The following is a 23,548-nucleotide window of genomic DNA, read 5'->3' as shown; positions in this document are numbered from 1 at the left end:
TCCTTCTCTCAATAAAAAGTCCTTCAAAATGAGGAGAGTTAACAGGTTTTTTGTCAAACCAACAAGTCAAAAGCATTTGTTAATCATGTGTGTTATACTCTGTGCTGAGTATTAAGGATGCAGCAAAGGCAGAAATTATCCCTATTCCCAAGTATCTCACCTTATAATGGAAGAAAACACATAAATGACGTGTGTACAACTACATCCAGGATAAATGGAAGGTAAGCTTAAAGAAAAAGAACTAGTGTTCATGTTAGGGGAAGGGAGCAGGGCTGGCCTCTTGTAACAGATGGGAGTCTTGAAAGAAGTCAGAGAAGCCAGAAGGTAGTGACGCCCTGAGAGAGAACATTCCAGGTATAGAGGACAGTCATTACAAAGATTCAGCAGGAGAGGGGCTGTCATGTTCATGGAGCCCCAAGGAGGCCAGTGCTACTTGATCATGGAGGAGAGTAAGGTGTAGTAAAACTGAAACAAGACAAAAAGGCCAGGTTGTAAGTCTTTAAAAGCCAGATTTTATATTTTACCATGGGAGGCCACTGGAGTTTATCAAGTGAGACAAAAAAAAAAAAAAAGATTAATATTACTGGCTTTTACCTTATAAGTCTCCCAGTTTCGGAAAAAGTTGACAGATCCATCTAGTCTCCTCTGTATGACAGTCCAGCCCCCAGGGTCATGTCTCTGGTCACACCAAACCTGCATAAGTCGGTTAGTGTTTTCAGGCTTCACAAGGTAGATAGAACTGGTGTCATGGCCATCCTCCAGTGCCTGAAGACAGTCTCTCCATGGACCTGTATAAACAAAAACATGCTGGTCTATCATAGAGCTACCAAGGATGGTCATAAATGCCACTGACCTATGACCACCTTTCTAATCTCCAGCCCCAAGAGAAACTCTCTCTGGAGCTACCCTGGTTTGGGCTGAGCTACAAAAGGAGCCTTGAATATGTGGCTTCAGAGGATTTTCATCTTACTAGAACTATACTCTCAAACTCAGCCACTTGAAACAATACCTTAAGTCACAATCCTTCCCTATAATTTCTACACTGTTTTGATTGCCCAGTGAATGAGTGCGAACTTAACCAGTTTATTTTATGTATCCGAACCCTGACTACCAAATCAGAGACCATGCTTTACGTTGTATCCCGTCATCCACCTTGCCTCCATGAGCGTACGCTCTTCTTTGCTATCCATTTCCTGCTTTGGCTGTGTCCATTAAATCAGCACTACTATATTAATATTGTTCCTTAAAAGCACATATCAATCGTTTACCCTATGGCTTAATTTAACATCCCTGTGATTCTCCAGACACTCCTTTCCTTTGCCACTGCTCCCATATTTGTTATTCCTCTCCTCACCACCCCAATTAGAATGCGAGGTCCTTAAGGACAGGAATTAATTTCATTTTTATATTGTATCTCTAGCTCTTAACACAGTGCATGGCACATAGAAGGCTCTTCATAAATGTATTTTCATTCATTTTTCACTCATTTATTAGGTTTTCTATCTTTTATAGTACATACAACTACTGTCCTACAGAAACACTTTATAAACCTTAAAGAACTCTATAAATGTGCATTATTGTTACTATTATTATTCCTAGTAAAATTCTCTCCGGAAGGGAACTTCCTTTGGCTTTAACCTCATTTCATACCCCCAAGCTCCTCATATGTTTACTTATTTGGCACTTAACATGGCATGTACTTTAATGCACTCTGCTCATTCATTGGCTGACTCTGGCTAACTTCCCAGGCTCCTGATGGAATAGGAGACATGGCAATAAGGTTGCCATTTCCTCACAAAATATCAGCAGACCAGTATTGACTTTTCTGTCCTGTGATCTCAACTCTTGTTTGCTATCCTCCTCAGAATAAATTCTCAGAAATGGGTGATGGGAGCCATCTTAAACATGTTACTGGCAGAGAAGAACCTTTCTGTACTGTGTCCATGGGACTGCGGGGGGGAGGGGGGGTGCAAACAGTGGGGAACCCAGTGAAATCTGCCATAGAGAATAGAAGTCAGTGGGTTAGAATGTGGCACAAGTTTGGAGTGTGAATGTGGGATGACTCCACTACTATTTTATGGTACTAAAGACAAATGAAGTTGAATATTGCAGGCAGATGTGATAAAAGATGCGACTGTTATGGTAATGTCAGAAAACTATTTTTAAAGCCCCTCAAAAAAAAACTTTTAAAAAAATCATCCTCCCCATCGAATTGGTTCTATAGTTTGGAAATTTTTTAATGAAAAGACTTGTGGCTTTCCCTTCAGAAAATCAATTATTACAAATATGGTCCTAATTCGTTCCCAATGAAATTTATTGTTTTGCTTGCCCAATTCAATTCAATTCAGTAAGTATCGACTGTTTGCCAGGTGTTGTGTAAAGACAAAAAGAAAGTTATTTCTGCTCTCAAAGAGCTCTTCCTTATGATATCATTTTTTCTGTCCACAGCATCACTATTCACTCAGTCTCTTGTGCTCTCCACCTGGTGATTATTTTTGACCCTTCCCTTTTTCCCACTGTTCTATCCAACCTGTCTCCAAATCATTTTAGTTCTATGCCCACACTATCTTTTATACCTACCTTCTTCTCTCAGCTCCTACTGCCAACACCCAAAACTATAAGTAGGGTGAGGCAGCTAGGTTTTCCCCATGTGCCAACATGAAACAGATAAAGCTTTTCCTTCTCATGGCAGTCCAGAGCCCACCCTTTTTGAGCTTTGTGGTTCACTGGGTCTATACCCCTTTAGGGACCAGGGTGAAAAAAGAGTGAGGTTACAAGTGGACAGAGGAGAGGAAGATGGTGGGATGGAGTGCAAGAGTATAACAGTTTGCCCCTTTCACCAGTCACAATTGAGGACTGTTCACACACCACTGCTTTCCTCTCCCTTGTAGTTTTCTTCATGTCCTTCTCCTTCCAACCCATCCTGACTGTTCGCTGCCCAGTTGTATTCTCTAGCCCCAACCAGCAAATGTTGCTCCTACCCAGGTACAGACTATCATTACCAAATATCTGAGCTATTTTAGTAGGTTCCTAAAATACTTGCCTCTGTTGTCTAGCCCTATTCTAACAGTGCCTGTGTTTTTCTACCTTCCGCCTTTGCTCACATTCTTTCCTGAGTCTGGACTTCCCTGAAGTCCCCCCTTCTCTTGTTGAATTCCTGTCCATCTTTAAAGTCCCACTTCAATGACCCTCCAATAAGCATCGCTCCCATGTATAGAATATAACTAAAGCTGAAATGGTGCTGCAACTTTTCCATTAAACCTCACCTAACACTCACATAGCACTTTGCTTTATAATCCTCCAATGCAGTTGGGTATTTGGGAAGGGAGGAGAATAAACGTTTATAGAAAACCTACTATGTGAATTTTTGAAAATTGAAAAAAATACTATTAAATTTGTTTCTTTCTCCTTGGGTACCAGGCACTCCTAGGGCCTAGCAAAGGGCACTTTTGAATTGAACTATATGATTCTAACGTAATATTTTTCCAATTCATGGCATCTTGATCTGTTACACTATGTTAAGGAAGTAGAGTGTTTGGTAACAGGAATACAATAGTCCTACTGTTCTCTGCTAATGGGACCCTATCTGGAGTATTATATTTGGTTTTGATTTTTATTTTATAAAGGGCATTGACAAACTGAAGCCTATTTTGAAGAAGATAACCAAGATGTGGAAAGAACTGAAACCCTGCCCTATAAAGTCTAAAGGAGAAGACATTTGGGTGGCCCAGTATATAGAGTGCTAGACCAAGAGCCAGGAAAACTTGAGTTAAGATATGGCTGCCTCATTTTTCTGATCTGTAAAATGGGTATAGTAACAGCATGTAGATCCTTGGGTTGTTGTGAGAATAAAATAAGATAATAATAGTAAAGTGCTTTGCAAAGCTTAATACTTTGTAAATGATAATAGTTATTTTTGTTATGTTTAGCCTGGAGGAGAGAAAATTTAGGGAGAAGATGGCAATTTTTTTCAAATATCAAAAAGGTTGTTATGTCAAAAAGAAAGTTGACTTGTTCTCGTCAGCTCCAAAGGGCAGAAGAACCCAGCAATAATGGAAGCCCCAACAAGATAAATGTTGGTTTGATATAAGACAAAAATTATTAACAGTGAAGGAGTATAAGCCCTCAGCACTAGAAGTCTTCAAACTAAGGTTGGATGGCCACTTGTCAAGGATATTATGGAGGCAATTTTTACTTTGGTACACTTGAGGCTAAATGACTATGAATTTCTCTGATTCTGAGAAGAAGCACCATTTTTTTTAAAAGGAAGGATTTAGCATATTTGAAGTTGCTGGAATATCTGCTGTGGAATTTCTGTGAGGCAGAATGTTATATTATTAAGAGATGTTTGAAGAATATTAATTGAAATAAAACTCAGTGGAATTTTTAAGGCCATGAAAAAAATTGAAATAATAACTTAAAAAAACTACAATTGATTTTTGTTAATGAAGCAGAATTTAAAATGTGCAGTAGGCAAACCTTTTCCTTTGGAAAACTCTGAACAGCCCTGCCAGCGCTGACTTTGGCTTGCCTTCTAGAGGGTAATTTAGAACCGAACCCTTTGCCAATAATAACACTTGCATACAGAATGATAATGGAAGGAGAAGCCGAAGCCGAAGCTGACAGCCCAGACATTTGCTTTTTCACACGGATATTTGAAGGTTGGCTATATTAAGACTATATTTAGACTCTGTGGACAACTTATGGTATAACCTGGCCCAACCATTGTTAGGTGGGACATAAGCTTGATTTTGAATGTAGTTGAACCTTCCCTACCATTACTAACTATGGGGGATTTGAATTTAGATGCTTGGTTACACTCTCCAGCTACAAGCTGTGGAAAAATATTTTTGTATAGTAGGATTTATTAAAGATGGTCATTTCTCAGCTAACAGCTTAGTTGAGTTCAACTAAGCTAACAGCTTAGTTGAGTTAGTTGAATTAGATTTATCTAGACAAGTTACTCATATGTCTACACACTTTCCCAGACCATAGACAGACATGAAAAGCAATGAAGAGTAGTAAAGAAATGGTCCTGGGATATGAAAATGTGGTTCTAAGCCCCACCTCCAACACATACTGGGACTGAGACCCTGGATAAGTCATCTAACTTCTCAATGTCCCAGACAACTCTTTATGATTCTGATCTGAGCAGTTACATATCTACATTGGTAGAATAGGTTCCTCACTACAAGTTTCCTACATAAATGAAATAATCTATCCAGTTTTTTGTTTGCTTTGTTTTGTTTTTTTAAGAATCGGACAAGAGAAGAACAAAGTAATATATGAACTCCAAAGGGGAGGTCATTCCAAGTTAATGGTTAGGGAGGATGGGATTTGAATTGGGTTTTAAAGGATGGATAAAAATTCAGTCCTCATAAATAAAAAACCTGAAAAATTAAAAATAAAAAAATAAAAAATCACCTAAAAGAGGTGGGCTGAGGGAACTAATCTATACATTATTTGTCAAATAACTTCACCTCTCTAGGTCATATCCTCAATCTATAAAGTGAATGGGATGGACTTCATAATAGAAATGACTCACATTTACTTACTGCTTTGAAGGCCAACCAACATTTTTCTCAGAATAACTCTTTCCGTATCTGGAAAATGAGAAAATAGAACTAGGTAACTTCTAGTTCTAAATCTATGATCTTATGAATTTAGAGAGGTACAAACAGTACAAGTATTATTTTGCCTATTTAATTGATAAGAAAACTTAGGCCCAAAGATGTTAAGTGACTTATTCATAGTCATATAGTTAAGTGTCAGAGACTGATTCAAACTCAGGTCTCCTAATTCCATATCTGGAGCTATTTTCCTCAGAGAGCAATATTCTTGTGATCATTTTTAGTACTAACAAACTGTAAATTTCTTATTCTTAATTCAAATCCCTAATTCCTGTGATGATAGATTTGGTAGGGAGAGTCTCTTGAGTTTTATTGACCTCTTCTAGACTTTTCTTATCTAGTATGGGATCTGGAAGAGGGGGAAAAAACCCCTCTTTAGATAAGAGTTCATGGAAATTGGACAGAGGTCTCTGGGGAGTGTATAGTTGGGAGTTCTAGGAAGTTCCAGATGCAGGAATAATGTTTGAGGCCTCTAGAGCAAGAATTTTTCACCCCTTTGGCTCATGCATTCCTAAACTTATGGACCTCTTCTCAAAATAATGTTTTAAAATAATTGTAGGAAATACTAAATTTCAGTGAGTTAGTAAAGTTAGTAAAAAATGGACATCTTTTTTCTTATCCAAATTCATAGACCTTCTGAAAGCTATTTTTGGACCCCAGGTTAAGAGCCCTTAATGTAGAGAGAGATCAGTGTTTGCTGGAAGGAGGGGAGTCCTTGCCTGCTTGACCAAAATGCCATCAGTACTTTAAGGACACTATAAAGAATTATTTAAAAAAACCTATATCTTCCTGGCTCAAACATCTCCATATTCCATGCCCTCTCCTGAAACTACCCTCTTCTCTACCCCTAACCCATTCCTTCAGTGCAGAGGTAGAGGAAAAAGGGAACTGGCTTGTTTCTACCTCTTGAGTCAGTTAGACTGAGTGAGTCTTGCCCCCCCACCCCGGGAGACCAATTTCCCCTTCTCTGGGCAGGCCCAGGGTCTTGCCCTGCCCTTGTGAGACTCATAGAGCCCTCTTTCTTTTCCATCTATTTTACTGTGTTAAGCGAAGAGACAGCTGACCTCTTCCTCCTTGCTGATCCTCCCAACACTCCCAATTCGATCATATTTACTTTGCTTCAACTAAAATACAGTCAGGTCTGGGGGAAAAGAAAAGTGTGTCCCTCAGCTCCCTCTTACTGTTACTGCACAGACCACAAGATGTGCTTGGAGCCCTTCAGTTAAACTTGGTTTTTATTTGGACTTCTGAAGGGTAGGAAAGTAAGTGAAAAAATTTGCTAAACAAGACTCCTTTGGTCTTTCTGATTCCTGCTCTAGCCCTGTGGGATTTTTACAACCGTGTAAAATGTAAATGTGGATGACCAACATAAAAATGTTAATGGTCTAGACATCCACAGGCTTTTGATAGAACCTTCTACAGCTTTAGCATATTGGCTTTGAGAGGATTTCTGTTGCTTATGGATTTCATTTTTATTATGGCAATTACTGCCCCCTCTCATGCTGGCCTCCTTTAATGCTTTAGCATGGTGTGGTGGGTGCCTCAGCACTCCAGGGCCAGGGTAGGTGAATGTAAGCCATGGCAAGTTCCACCAAGTCAAAATTACATATCAGTCATCCAGGAGACCCGCTATGGGTGGAGAGAGCCACCACTAACAGATTTGCCATGGCAGATTAATATTTTTGGCTACAGAAGCTCATGCATGCTAAGTTGGTATAGGTGTAGCAAGGCAGTGTAGTAGAGTAGATAGAGTAATGAACTGGAATCAAGACAACCCAAGTTCAAAACCTGTATCTGATGTGCTCATTGTGTGATTCTGGACAAATTCCTTAGCCTTTCTGCATCTCAGTTTTCTCATCTCTAAAGACACTTGAACTGGATGGTCTGTAGAGTTCTTGCCAGCTCTAAATATGATCCAGTGTCTCTGAGCTTATGTTAGTCTCTGGCTGATATGATATGTTTTGGCCACAATAACTAATAAAGAACCAGGCCTAGTTAAATATAGAGGGAGGGAGAACTGTATGGGAGAAAGCACACTGGCCTGAAGTTAGAAAACTTGGATTCAAGTCTCTCAGCTCTTCCTAGCTGGGGATCTTGCACAAACCATATTCCCTTCTTGGCCCTCAGTGTCTTCATTTGTGAAATGAAGTTGTACTCAATCACAAGTTCTTTACCTTTTTGTGTGTGTGTGTCATGGACCCCTTTGGCAGCCTGGTGAGGCCTAGAAATCCCTTCTCAGGGTGATGTTTTTAAATGCAAAAAATAAAATATGTAGCATTATAAGGGAAACAAATTCTATTGAAATCAAGATTTTTTTCCCCACCTAAATTCATAGTCTGAAATCTATCCACAAACTCCCTGGGCTAGATAATCCCTAATGTCCCTTCTAATTTGGAGATAGGTATTAGATGTGATCATCATCATTAGAGGGAACATTCATATTAAAGGAGTCTTAGATACTTCATGTACAATACAATTGCTCTTCATTTTTATGTATCTGTGTGCAAATGTGTGTGTGTGTGTATGTGTGTGTTTAGTGACAGAGCCAGGGAGTGTTTGGGAGCATAGAATAGTGGTTAGAGAACTAGACTCCAAGTCAGGAGTATTGCTTTGACTCCTTTTGACCTAAACCGGTTATGTGGCCCTGAGCAAGTCACTTAAATTCTCAGTGACTTAGGAAACTCTCTATAGTGATTCCCAAAGTGGGCACCACTGCCCTCTGGGGTGTGCTGCAGTAATCCAGGAGGGCAGTGATGGCCACAGGTGCATTTGGGGTCGGTGAATAACTGTAAGGGGGCGATGATAGTATGTGACAGGGCGCTCTAAGTAATATTTTTTTCTGGAAAGGGGGCAGTAGGCCAAAAAAGTTTGGGAACCACTGCTCAAGGACTATAAGATTGCAGATTACATTGGTAGAGAAGGTTTCTACAGCAGGAGTTCCTTATGCCAATGAAATCATAAGTTCTTTATATATCATATGGATACATACATATGTGATGTATATAGATATCACATATATACATAGATAATTTCATATACATATGTAATTATTTGGCATTTCTGGTATCCACATTACACTTTTAGAAAAACTAGGTTATTTTAGAACTTTAGACATGTGCTTTAACTTAACAGATTCATTAGTGCTCAATGTGTTCTTGGGAACCTGACAGCTCTTGGTAGAGACCAGGGCAGATGTCCAACTAACCAAAATAGTAACAAACTTTAACTCTCAAGACTGTCGATTTAGAGCTGGACATTCAATATCATTTAGTCCAACTCCTTCATTTTACACTGGAAGTAACTGAATTCTGGAAAGGGAAAGTGATGAGTCCAAGCTCATAAGTGGCAGAGATAGGTTTGTAGCATGGATACTTGGACTCTAATATCATCTTTCCACTAGAGCAAGATGTCTTAATTTCAGCTCTTATGAAAGGCATTTTTAAGTTTAAAAAAATGGGAAATTTCAACTTAAAGTACTGGAAAGCAAATATGGAATCATAAAAATAAACTGCATATGCATTGCTAGAGTAAAATCAAACTCTTTGGCCTTTTATCATGTTTAAATTTAAAATACAATTTTGTCACAATATAAGGCTATGAGGGAATGCACTCAGATTCCATTCCCAAATGGGGATGAGTTGCTGGATAAGAATCAGGATAAAAGTTATCAGTATCTGAGCAGAAGAAAAGATTAACTGGCCACATGCGGAGAATGAGGAATCAACACTCAAATAATCCAACTAGAACATTAGTACCTTCCAGAATTAAAAAAAAAAAAAGAATAAGTGAAGGGCCTCTAGGGAGTGGAGTAGATTCTCCCTGGATGATTTCTAGGGAAATTTGATAGGGAATTGAATAGAAGAGAAAGTGTGGCTAGTTTTTGGTGTATATGTTCTTGGGTCTACAGAGGGAATATCCATACTGATGAAAAAACATATTGCTCTATGTATCAAAAAAACTAAGCAAAAGGTTCAACTTCACTGAATCACAGAATCTCAGAATTATAAGGGATCCAAGAGCACAACACATATACGAAAGTGAGTTCTCTGAAAAAGATTCCTAGAAAATAGTCATCCAGCCTTGACATAAAGACCTCCAGTGGTGGAGTTTTTTATCCTTTGACAAATTCCATCCTACTCTTACCCAACTAAAATTGTTAGAAATTATTTTCTTTCCCTTATATTAAGCTGAAGTTTGCACTTCCTCATCATTCATTCATTGCTCCTCATTTTGGCCTGTAGGACTAAGGAAAATACATTTTGTAATACTTTTTTTCATATGGCAGTACTTAAAATATTCAGAAATAATAATTATTTAACTCTTCTAAAACTTCTCTTTTTTTTCTTCAGGCTAAGTAATCCTAGTTTGTTCAACCAATTCTTATATGGCCTGGTTTCTAATCCCAACCCCCACCCACCCCAACCATCTTGGCTGTCCTTATCCAAATGTGCTCAAGGTTGTTATTGTCCTTTCTAAAATGTGACACAGAGAAATAACCCATTCAACCTTATACTGTAAGTGCTTTCCCTTTTACTTTCAAGTGACCTCCCTTTGTCCCTTTCTACACCCAACTTTTTACCCTTTCCCTTTAAAATTGTGGCCAATGGGAAAGGAAACACTTAAAGCTATGAATCACAGAAGCACCAGATGTATTTCAGTAGGAAATTCCAGGTCCAGTTTCGGCAGATGATTAATTCTCTGTTACTAGGAAAGTTTTACATTATGAGCACAGAAAGCATTCCCTTTTGGAGATCCCCTTTAGCAAAAAAAAAAAAAAAAAGATTCGTCAGTCTCCAGGTTATAGGGGAGAATGAGGTATTCCTTTAAAAAATGAATTTTATTCAATGTACAAAGAATAAAAGGAGCCTGAAAGGGGAATCCTGACCTTTGCCAGAAGGTTAGGATGTGCAGGAATGTGGTGTGGATGATAAATGGGAGAAAAGCTACTGAGCACCTACAAATAATAAACACAAGGCTTTTCCCAAAAAGGAGAGAGCAAGACCAACCAAGGAAGAAACAATACTTGCCCTTGAAGGAATAATGATGTGGACACCCAGGTGCTGTCAGGTGAGATATAATCCCAAAAAAGCCAGTAGAAAAGATGAGTAGTAATCATTGGTGTGTCTCTGCTCAGAAAACCCAAAGCAGAGAGTCTGCTGTCTTCAGAGGACATGTATCTAGTATTGTGAAAAATAATCAGCCAGGACTTACTTTGAATGATGATGACTAGTCCCATTTTAAGGGCATAAGTAATATTGTATCAGGAGTCTAGAAATTATTGCAAAATATTACAAAATAATAGGCAAGAAAGCCCAGGTGCAGGTGATATTCTCTAAATAGAACAAATTGAGGTACCACCTCACACCTTGCAGTTTGGCTAAAATGACAGCAGGGGAAAGTAATGAATGCTAGAGGGGATGTGACAGAATTGGGACATTAATGCACTGCTGGTGGAGTTGTGAATTCATCCATCCATTCTGGATGGCAATTTGGAACTATGCCCAAAGAGTGCTAAAAGACTGCCTGCCCTTTGATCCAGCCATACCATTGCTGGGTTTGTACCCTAAAGAGATCATAGGGAAAAAGACATATACAAAAATATTTATAGCTACTCTTTGTGGTGGCAAAAACCTGGAAAACAGGGGTATGCCCTTCGACTGGGGAATGGCTGAACCAATTGTGGTATATGCTAGTGGTGGAATACTATTGTGCTCAAAGGAATAATAAACTGGAGGGATTCCATGTGAACTGGAATGACCTCCAGGAATTGATGCAGAGTGAAAGGAGCAGAACCAGGAGAACATTGTACACAGAGACTGATATACTGTGGTAAAATTGAATGTAATGGACTTCTGTACTAGCAGCAATGCAATGATCCAGGACAATTCTGAGGGATTTATAGAAAAGAATGCTATCCACATTCAGAGGAAGAACTACAGGAGTGGAAACACAGAAGAAAAACAACTGCTTGAACACATGGGATGATGCAGATATGATTTGGGAAGTAGACTCTAACCGACCACCCTAGTACAACTATCAATAATATGGAAATAGGTCTTGACCAATGACAATTGGCCAATATCCTAGTTCAGGGATTCATCATCCCTTGTACAAGTTAATACAATAACCTTCTAATTGACCCCCGTGCTTCATCTCTTCTTTTTCCAATCCATCTTCCACATTGCCATTAAGTGATATTCCTAAAGAATGATATGACTATGTCATTTTACTCCTCAAAAAGCTTTAGTGGTTCCCTGTTGCCTCTAGAATTAAGTGCAAACTTCTTTAGTAGGTGTTAAAATCAAAAATGGAATGTACCTAACAAGAGCTGGCAAGAATTTTTCTACTGAAGTCTTTAAAAAGAGGATGAGATGGACTTTAAACTGAAAAATGAAGGAGAAAAAAAGCCTGTATACATCAACTCAGTTAGATAGCATAGAAAGTAGTTAGACAGGAAGAAAAAGGATATTAATAATGATGTCCAGAAAGTTAGAGGGGACAAAATGCAGAAGAAGAAGCAGCACAATAAAAACCCAAAATATTAAATGTTTATTCACAAATATGCAAATTATGGAAAACAAACAAATGAAATGGAAATCCTAATGAGAGAAAGAAAATTTGACCTCATGGATATCACTGAAATTTGGATTAAATATGCATTAAAACCATAACTTGAATACAACTCTGGAAGAGCACAGCATATTTAAAAGAGGCAGGATAAGTAAAATAAATAAACATATGTGTCTGTATGCACATGTAATGATGCAGATTTTTGTATTAAAAAGGTATATGAAGAAATCTAAGAACAGAGGGGGGAAGATAGTTGTGAGCATTTGGGTGAAGATCAATGGAGGCAAAAACAAGCAATATTTTCATTGGAATATATTGCAGGGATCACTTGGACAGAAAGAGGAAACAGATAAGTTTGGGAAAGAGATTAGAAGTCTTGCACAGAGGCATAATATAATAGTGATGGGGGACTTCAATTATGTAGGCCTGTGCTGGAGTACTCTCACTCTGCCAAAATCAGAGAAAGTAATAATTTCTTGACATATCTTAATGATAGTCTCATCTTTCAAAAGTTAGAGGAAGCATTAAAGGAAAACTTTCTAGATTTGATTCTCATCAACAAGGAAAAACTTGATGTGTACCACATGGGAAAAGTGCATCTTATAATTTGTGATGGAGAAAAAGAATAAAGCCACTCATAGGTTGATATGCAGAACAGACTTTTGGAATGTATTTTTCAGAGTTCCAGAAAAGGATAGGTAAAACCCCATAGACTACAATTCCAGAAAGGAACTCCACCTACATGAAACAGAAGGTTCTCAAGAATGAAAATCTGAAGACAAAAAAAGAAACAATTCCCAAGAGGAGAGAAATAGGGAATTTTAAAAGAGATCAATGTTTACGTACAAGGAACTAACTCCCTGACAAATTTAAATTTTAAAAAAGAAAGATACAGAAGAAGAAAGCAATAGGAATTAATGGGGAATGAATGCAAAAAAAGCATTTCTTGATCTTCTAAGAACTATGTCAGTAGGCCCGAATCTCAGAATAGGCTAAAATAGGCAAGAACAATAAGAAAAGACATTTTAAAGGAGTTACTAAGAAGAGAATGTGTCATTGCTTGCACCAGAGGAGAAGACATTGAATGGGTTGAGACCTACACTGTTGGAGAGATTACCTACATCATTAAGATATCAAAATATCTTCAGAATTTCATTCTTGGGAGATTCCCATCACCGTTGGACTAATTTTCCCTATACCTTTTATATCCACAGGATCCTTCCTACCCTTTCTCTGAACTTTATGAAATCTGCTTTCCAAAACTTTAGGACACAAATTAGGCTATTCTTGTTTTCTTCTCTCCTATCACAAACTCTGAGAGGAAGAGGTACTTATCCTCTATGGCTTCCAACATTTCCAACTCATCTACCAGTTTTGTATTATTATATAAAGTCATAGTAGTGGGCAACGAAATGTAATGGAAAGTGTGCTTTATGTAGCAGAAGATCTGATCAAACACACAACATCTAGAATGTGTAGGCTACCATTTGGAGACAGAATAGTTCTATCTGTCTGGAGTGTAAAAGTATATAGGGAACACTATGAGAGATGACTTTGAATGAGCTTTAAAACCAAGAAATCAGCAGAGTGACTTGGAAAATGATTGCATAGAAAAGGGATATATATGATCTGGTCTACATATAAAGAAGACTAGTTGGCCAGTATGTAAAGGATATATAGGAAGGAGAAGAGGGTAAAGGTGGGAGACCTATTTAAGTAGTTATTCTCTTAACTTTAAGTTGAGTTTCTAGGATGTTTATATTTCTACATTATTAATCTATAGAAACCCAAAAGACACTGTGTATTGTTTCTGGATTTTAGCATTATGAGTACAACACTGAGCTTCAGACCCAAAGAGTCATCTTTAATTGGTCTTTCTCAACTTGGACTGTTGTTCATAGTAGAGCATAAGAGTTAGTTATCAGTGGCTCTGTGCTATTTAACATATATATCAGTGACTTCACGGAACCGCAGTGGAAAGGATGCTAAATTTGAAAGCAGAGGATTTTGATTAAACTCTCATCCCTTGTTTGAATCCCAACCCAATTTGCTACCTACATGACTGTGGCAAATCACTTAACACTGACCAGAAAGATTTATTAAATGCCTATTATGTTCCAGATACTGTTAGGTGCTAGGGATATTTTTTTAATAGTGCCTGTCTTCAAGGAGCTTACATTCTATTGGGACACTCTGGGCCTCAGTTTTTTCATCTGAAGAAAAATTAGGGAATTAGATTGAATACCTCTAAGGCTTTGCAGCTCTATATCTATGATCTTACAGTTTTGTGAAGGCAGAGGTGACTTGCAGACAACAGAGCCTAAACAATTTATCTCTTTCAGTTTGGGAGTTCCCTCCCATTTTCCTCTGTTTATTTTGTGGCCCTACCTGTGTCTTTGGGGAAGGTAATCAGGACTTTTATGCCTCTTTTCTGTGTTTCCCTGGATGTCTATGACTAGGTCATATTCTGCCATGGAATCTGGATCCATGACACAGATGAGGGATATGAATTAATGACAATGTTTCCTGAAAATTCTTAACATGAGTCTAGTTTTCTGCAACCGAACCTGACTTCTTGTCACTGGGGGAAATTCCCTGTTGGTAAGTATCTTGTGATAGAGAACCCATTCTTTAGGAATCCTGACCCCTTCAGAGATCTTATCACCTTCCCATCTTGTACTAGAATATTTACTAGGGAAAACTGAATATTTTAACACAGAGAGAAAGGAAAAGGTACCAAATTGGTTATGGTTAGGAAGCAAGATGATCTACAACTGGTACTATTTGCACATGGCAGTGGGGATCTACCCTAATGGAACCCCCATAGCCCACATTAGAGATTCTTCTATCCTCCTATAGGTCTTCTCTCTCTCGATGGAAATTATAAAGAAAAAGGCCATGGTACTTATTTCAGGGCTGAATAAACTCAATGATAAGATCCCATCCATACTGTTGATTCATCCAAATAAAGTTGGGCCAGAGTATTTGGACTTTTGCCCGTTTGCATTTGTCCACTTGTATTTGAGAACCAGCCTAGTTCAATACAAAGACTTGTTGCTAGAAGACTGGCTGCTAGGCTCTACATTATTTTGGCTATAGGAGCTCATGAAGACCATCTGCTATGGCTGCTAGAATATAAACTCTATGTAGGTAAGAATCAGGAATTTCCTAAATGTCATATTCCTCCAAGAACCCAGCACAGTAGGGACAGTCGTTGCATTAGAGCTGTGATTTCATTGGTATCAGGAACTTCCTGGTGAGGAAACTTCCTCTACCAATATGGTTTGGCACCTTCTCTGCCACTTAGAGTTGTAGAGAACTTGGAGAGGATAAGTAACTTGCCCATGAACACAATGCTAATAAGCATGAGAGGTAGGATTTAAACAGGATTTCTTTTGGCTTGTAGGGGCTCTCTCTCTGTCAACTCCACCTTGCCCATTTATACTCTATAGCAGACACTAAAAATTTGTTGAATTAGTATGATGAGTGATAGAATTATTTGGCATTAGAGCTATAAAAGACCTAGAAAACTAGTACTATAAATAAAACTTATTTTATAAATGAGGAAACTGAGGTATAGAGAGGTTTAACCAATGTCTCACAGAAAATCAGTAGCAGAGATGGGGTTTAAGCCCAGGTTCTCTGACTTACAATCCAGTGCTTGTTCCATTATGCCCTTCTAATTTTCTGATGGGGAGTATTACTCTATGTAATGGCGGGGAGAGATCTCATGCCCAATTCAAGCCCAACTCCTTCAGTGTTGGAATAAGTGAACAAAGCATATCACTTTCACTTCTAGGGCAAGGGAATCAGAAACTGTTGTGTTTGATAAAACTGCTCTTCTCTCTGGGTCCTTTTATATTTGCACTCAGTAGAAAAAGCATTCAATTTACATATTTTTAAAAGTTCAACAAAAATGTAATTTGTACAATGATCTTGTGGTTTCCACATGACAACTCTCATTGGCCAGAGTATGACAGGACCACGTAACCTTAGGTTAGCACCTTGAACTCCAGGCCCTTTGGCAGGAAAACCAATGTAAGAATGATGAAGGAATTGAGTTTGCTTTTTATGTAACTGAGTAGCAAAATAAATACATGAGATAACATTTGGCTTCCTGCCTTTCCCTGAAGCAGCTGGACTTATTTATAAAAAAGAAAGAAAGAAAAAAAGAAAGAAACTATCTTTATTCCACTGGGTGGTTTCTTGTTTTGTTTTGTTTTGTTTGGGTGTTTAGGAAAAAAAAAGTTATATACACAGCTGTATGACTCCTGCTGTCATTATCAGGATTTTGTGCATAGAATCGAAGTCAAAAGTAAGTAAATACTTCTTGCTGTTACATATTCCAGAGGCAGCCAGGTACCATAGAAAGAGCTTTGGAAGTCTGGTGACCTCAATTCTCATCCTCACCTCTAACATTTTCCTAACCTTTTGAACATTAGTGCCTTTGCTGTGTTGTTTATCCTAATTCATCCTATATACATTTTGTTCATTCATGGTTATTTACATAGTGTCTCCTGTTTAACAGTGAGAGAAGGAACTGTTTTTTGTCTTTTTATACCCAGATACAAAGATATATATTCTGCCTCAGTTCAAACCGAACCTCAGGCACTTACTAGCTATGGGACCTTGGGCAAATCGCTTAACCCTGTTTTCCTCAGTTTCCTCCTCAGTAAAATGAGCTAGAAAAGGAAATGGCAAACCACTCTAGTATCTTTGCCAAGAAAAGTCCAAATAGGGTCATAGAGATTGAATACAACCAACAACAACAACAACAACAACAAAAAAAAAAAACATTTCCTCAGAAATGTACTTGGAGAGAATAGGTACCAAATAAATGCTTATTGCCAGACTGACTGAATAATCAAGCAGCTGTGAGACATTTGAGCACATCATTTCCCCCACTTTACATCCCAGGGTCACTGGTATAATGTGTTGGAGGCAGATTTGAATTTAGGTCTTTCTTACTCCAGGCCCAGCTATCTATCTATCTGTCTGTTTATCTATCTATCTGTCTACCTACCTATCTATATGTCTATCACTCTACCTGACTGTCTATCTGTCTGTCTATCTCTATTACTTATAGAACTTCAGTTCAAAATCTTCTTGGTTATAAGTCAGGATTAACATGCTGTAGTAGATAAAAGTGCTAATCTTGGTATGAAAAGTCCTGTGTTCAAGACCCACACCTGATATTGGCCAGCAGTGGGACCAAAGTCACTTGTCTTTTCTGGATCCCAGAGATAGAAAGAGAGGCAGACATGTCGATAAATTGGTTCATAGATAGATCTGGAGCCCATCTGTCAAATGAATCTTCAGATTTCTTTCAGCTTTGGTATTTTATGTTTCATGGTCCCTCCAAGGTCTGATGTAACATGCTGTCTTCTGATACCTCCCTTCCATTTCTAGTAGTCCATGTTCTAAGATCCCTTCCAACTATAGGCTTCCTTGAGTCTGTGCTCACCTTTTGCAATATCAAACATTTTTCTAGAGTATCCATTTCTATATCTTTGAAGTCCAGACCATACCTGACTTATGATTAGATTCTGTTGCAAAGCTGGATTGTAAGTACTTTGTTGGGAATTTAAAATGTACTTTCTTTCACTATATGTTTCTAGAGATGGATAACTCACCTTCTAGACCAGCCACAAAAAGACAATATAACCCATAAAGTAACTGAGAGTCTTAATAGCATTTCTTCAGTTACACTTCTTCATGATCCAAAAACCTCTTTTTACGGGAAAAGAAATTTTGGAGTCCAATTTAGGATGCCAGAAAGACACCAGCTTATTCTCCAGTTTGTATCCCAGGTATCTCAGAGAGAGAGTCAAGTAAATACCCAGATAGAGCATCAGCCCTTTGTTAATTCTCTACACCAGTAATGGGCAAACTACAACCTGCGGGCCAGATGTGGCCCCCTGAAATGTTCTTTCTGGTCCAGCGACATTATTCCTAATCTGACGAATACAATGAGTAGGATATAATACAATGAAACTTTGAAAGAGTTGCCTTAGAGACAGACTGACAGTTGAGCATTTCCTTTCCTTTGGCCCCCTCTTTAAAAAGTTTGCCCATCACTGCTCTACACCAGTATAAGGGAAGACACTCTACATTTATTTTAGAGAGCTAACATAATTTTATATTTTGTGGCATTTTAATATTCTTTATATCTATATAAGAGAAGTCAACTCTACATTTATCTCAGAGAATACTCATGACTTAAATTTTTATTATGCTTTAAGATTTACAAAGAATTTTTATCACTGCAGTGTGGGAAGTACTTTTGTTGCTATCCTCATTTTACATTTTGTAGAGAGGCTAATGAATGCATGGTTTCAAGTTCTAGAGTCAGGATCTGAACCCAAGTATCCTGATTCCTGGTATAATTTTATTTCCATCATATCACAGCATAGTCTTGATTTAGATGGTCTAAATTCACTTGTTGGGGAATAAAAGTCAGTGTTCAGTCTCACCTGCCCTGTGACAGTGAAATTGAATGAAAACTGAATTTAATGCCAGAAGAGCTAGGCTTTAATCTCTTCTGTTAGTTATGTACTCTTTGATGATTCTGTTTCTCTAAGCAGTAGGTGGCTAGGTGGTACAGTGGATAAAATGCTGAGTCTGGAGGCAGGAAGACCTGAATTCAAATCCAGCCTCAGATACTTCCTAGCTTTGTAACTCTGGGTGGGTAGCTTAACCTTTCTCTGCCTCAGTTTCCTTAACTATAAAATGGGTACAATAATAGGACCTACGTCCCAGAGTTACTGTGAAAGCCAAATGAGATAACATTTGCAAAACACTTAGAACAGTGTCTGGCACATAACAGGTATATAATAAATGCTTCTTCCCCTTCCTTAGGCCTCAGTTTCCTTATTATTAAAATTAGGGGGTCACTGGATTCTATAATTTCCGGAGTTCCTCCTCAACATTCTATTAATGAATGTCTGTGTTTTATCCTGAGCGAGAGAGAGTGCCAGATTTTCATAAGCCAGGGACTGCCTGAATTAGTAAACCACTTATTTATATGTCAGTTAGTTCACATGCAAAGAAATTGAGTAACACATGTCCTGAGGTAGGGATTGGTGAGGGTGAAGCAAGTGATAGATAGGAGCTAATATGTACATTGAGAAAGCAAGGATGCAGTTTACAGAAATAGGAAAAGTCCCCCTGAATATCTTCCCATATTTCCTCATTGGTAGCAAGAGGGTCTCTGTTGGCCTTGTAGCCAGTCTCTCCACCAGCTAGAGGTTTAGCAGCCCATATTCTTCACCTCAGTTATGGGAAAGGACAGGAACAGAAATTGATTCCTGTGTCTGACATCGAACATAAAATTCTGTCAGGGCTCGTGGGCTTCAGTGACTAGAAAGGCATTAATTCTACCCATTAAAATGAAATTAGAAACACAGTGTAACCACGTAGCAACACTAAACCTTTTCTTCTAATTCTCCCCAGGTTGTATTGGCTAGATTCTCTTCCTGTACGGAACCAGCAGCCTCTTCCCATAGATTTGGCCTCTGCTCAAAGTTAACCAATTCACTTTTATTTTAATTAATCTGCCTAACTTTATTTTAGCAGCAGCCAAGTTTGGTTGACTTTTTCATTAAGATTTAAGATCAAAGAAGGTTATATTAGAAAAACCTTTTTCAATCTCTCTAATTTAAAGATGGGGAAACTGGTCCAATAAGGGGACATTACTTTCCCAAGTTTACAATGATATTAAATGGAAAAGTTATCTGGGATGATCTTTTGCTGTTGTTTTTTAGTCTTTTCTACCTTCTGGTTCTGTTTGGAATGTCTTTCAGTGGCCTTATTTGTGTGCTTGCTTGGTATGATTCTTCCCTTCACTCCTTTGACTAATGAGGGGAATTTGATGTTTAGAGGATCAATTTTACAAGTCTCGTGTCTGCACGGAGAAGCTCACAGTATTTCAGGATTTTAAAGCTAGAACAGACTTTAGAAATCTTTCTCATCCAACCTTATTTTACAAATGTGGAAACTGAGGCCAAAGAATTGCTGAGTTGCTAATGAATGGAAGAATAGGAACTCAGATCTCGGCCTCCTGACTCCAAGTTCAGGTATTTGGATTTTCTACTAAACCTCACAACTTCTCCATTGTTACACTTCTTTATCTCAAACAGTGATGACATTGACATTATCTTCAGTGTCGTATTTTTAAAAGTAAATGTACTTGAATTTTGTAGCTCAGTCTTTTCATTGGTGTCCAACATATGGGGTTTTCTTGACAAAGATGCTGGAATGGTTTGTCATTTCCTTGTCCAGCTCATTTTATAGATGAAAAAAACTGAGGCAAGCAGAGCTAAGTGATTTGCCCAGGACCACACAGCTAGAAAGTATCTGAAGCTGAACTTGAACTCAGCAAGATGAGTTTTCCTGACTCTAGACCAGGGGTCGGCAACGTATGGCTCTTTCTGCAGGAGCCATAAAGTCAATTTTTTTCAGGTGCTGTTACAGGAGTGTGCACTGTTACAGGAGCTCGCACTGTGAACACTGTACGGCTCTCACAAAATTACATTTTTAAAAATGTAGCATTTATGGCTCTCATGGCCAAAAAGGTTGCCGACACCTGCTCTAGACCTTGCATTCTAACCACTGTACCACCTAGCTGCCCATGTACTTGAATGGGAGCTAGAAAAAGAGTTGCCCCAAAATAGAATGGCGTATCCCATGAGATGGCAAGCTCCTTGTCACTAACAGTTGTTAAGAATTCTATAAAGGAAATTCCTGCTCTGAATAGGTAGTTGGGAAGGAGACTTTCCAATGTCTCTTCCAACTATGAGATTCTCTGAAACTGTCTTAGAAGTAGAAAAATAATAGACTGTTCATTTTGTTCCCATGAAGAGATTTTTTTCACTACCTGAGCAGAAGTGCTACTATGGTAACTGAAAAACAGATACAATAGATTGTAAGTTCCATGAAGACAGAAATTTCATTTTCAGAGGATCAAAGATTTGAGGCTGGGTGACATCTTCAAGACAGGGTGTCACAAAAGTCTTAGTATAGTTTTAAACTTGAATAACTAAAAACTGCCCTAAGACTTTTGGATCATACAGGCTTATCTACATCTAAAATAACCCTCTGACTTTCTAGAGGAGAGAACTGAAGCCTCAAGAGGTGAAATATCTTGGCTAAGACCATCTAGGCATTAAGCAGCAAAAATGCATTCCAGTTCAACTCTTACCTTTGAATCACCTCCCTCACACTCCTAGAACTTAACATAGGGATCTACACATAACAGGTGCTTAACAAATAATTGTATATTGAAGTATTTTCTGGGGAATAAATCTGACATGTTCTGTTTGACAAAGACCATCAGAAACCAAACATTCCACAGACTAATAAGACTGTAAATCACAAGCATTAAAACTGGAAGGGACTTTAAGGTTTTCTTGTCCAAATTCCTCATTTTAAAATGAAATTAGGTGACTTGACTGAGATCACACAGCCAATAAATGACAAGAGTTGTGATCCAGAACCCAGGCCTATTGATTCCCATTCCAGGGTCTCTTTAAGACTTAAAAATAAAAGCAAATGTGCAAGAGGCTCTTGCTTAGGGCTACAGTTTTACTCTGGTTAAAGGGAGGGAGCTCTTCTCACACACAGGAGGTTCTGAGTGCACATATTACGAGAAAAGAGAGAGTTTGGAGAGAATAGAAAGCATGATCATGATCCTGGCTTCAGAGCAGACCCAGACAAAGAGAGGCAAGTGCCAACAGAGAGTTATCAGAACAAGTCTGATAAGAGTTTTGTGTTTTCTTGGCTAGGGAGAGAAACAGTGGATTTTGGGCCTCCAGGGGTAGTTGCTGCCTCTCACTGAAAGATGATCCTCTCATTCCTGTTGGCTAATCCAGATACCACCAAAGGAAAGTCAGCCTTTGTCCGCTGCTGCGTTCCTTAGGCATGAGGGCTTTCTTGCCTTTTGTCTGTTGTGTTTCTATGGCTCTGAGCTGTTTATAAGGCAATGGAAGAGAAACAGGGGGATCAGACAGACAATGCTGGAGGAGGAAGAGGAGAAAGACTCTGCTAGCAATTTTACAGGACTAGAGGGCTGACAGGGATCCTGTACCCCTGCGTCCAAGGAAGCTTTTGGTTGGGGAATGGTGAGAAAATGGCCCAGTAACTAGAACTTAAAACTATCTAGTTGTGTAATAGAAAGGGAGTTAGGTTTGAAGGATGGAGACCCAGGTTCAAATCCTACTTACTAACTACGGGACTTTGGACAACTCACTTTCCATTCTTTTCATGTAAAATGACAGATTTAGTCTAGATTAGGAGTTCTTAATCTTTTCTGTGTTCTCACAGAACTTTGACACCTAGTGAAACTTATGGACCAACCCCTTCTCAGAAGCATGTTTTAAAATAATGAAAGGAAATGCTAAATTTCAGCTAGAGGTCAGTGAAAATTCAATTATTTTTCATTCTAAGCTCACAGACCCCCTGAAATGTATCCATGCACCTCTCTCATGGACCCCAGGTAAAGAAACCCTCACTTAGATTGATCTCTTCTAGCCCTAACATTTTAAGAATGACTGTTGAGAAATGCCCTTCTGATCACTGAATAAAGTAGTGGGGAAGCTCACACTTCAGTATAAAGAAAGTGAGCAGGAGAATTTTCATACAGCATCATGTTTGACTGTTTCTTTCTATGAGGCTATTATAGTTCTTGGCTTGGACCAGCTAGATCTAAGGAAAATGGGTCCTTGTATATGTTAGTCAGCTTCCTCTGTCCTAAGGTAGAGACAAAGATCTTGTAGCTTTCAGTTCTCTTCTATTCTACTTATGTTAGCTCATTTAATTGAAGAGATAATAGAATTATAAATTTAGAAATGGAAAGGGCTATGAGTGGCCATTGAAGAGATTAGGAAACTGAGATGCAAATAAGTGATTTATCCAAAGCCACGCGTCTAATAAGTGTTTGAACCCTGTACCCCTATCTGTCATACACATTGCCTTTCAATTCCAATTTTTAGTCCAGCAAATACTTAATATTTATTCAACACCTACTCCTACTCCTAACTACTACTACTACTACTACTACTACTACTACTACTACTACTACTACTACTACTACTACTACTACTGTTACTATATTAATAATAACTAGCATCTGCATAATACCTTAAAGTTTGCATAGCACTTTACAAATATAACCTCATTTTATCTTCACAACCTGGGAGGTAGATGCTATTGTTTTCATTTTATTATGCCCTATGATAAATGCTAGGGAGCTCCCTTTAGGAGTTCACATTCTCTGGGGTCAGAGGGACTGCAAGGACATAATTATCAAAGAAGGTACTATATTATGGGACAAAGGAGAACTTCAGAGCAAG

General features: G+C 38.4%; 2 protein-coding genes across 6 annotated transcripts in view; one reads left to right on the top strand and one right to left on the bottom strand.

Annotated features, from left to right (window-relative positions):
- RALGPS1 (Ral GEF with PH domain and SH3 binding motif 1) overlaps positions 1-23,548 on the top strand; it is a 549,948-nt gene that overhangs the window by 246,618 nt on the left and 279,782 nt on the right. The gene's annotated exons all lie outside the window — the stretch shown is intronic.
- The window catches only part of ANGPTL2 (angiopoietin like 2), a 59,182-nt gene that overhangs the window by 9,762 nt on the left and 25,872 nt on the right, over positions 1-23,548 (bottom strand). The window contains exon 3 of the mRNA XM_044664223.1: positions 595-788. Within this exon, the coding sequence (XP_044520158.1) occupies positions 595-788 (194 nt within the window). The remainder of the gene's footprint in view (positions 1-594; positions 789-23,548) is intronic.

The sequence above is a fragment of the Gracilinanus agilis genome, chromosome 2 (assembly GCF_016433145.1).
Source record: "Gracilinanus agilis isolate LMUSP501 chromosome 2, AgileGrace, whole genome shotgun sequence".
NCBI classification, from domain to species: Eukaryota; Metazoa; Chordata; class Mammalia; order Didelphimorphia; family Didelphidae; genus Gracilinanus; species Gracilinanus agilis.
Note: the sequence above shows the minus strand (reverse complement) of the source record. Positions and strands in the feature narration are given on the sequence as shown.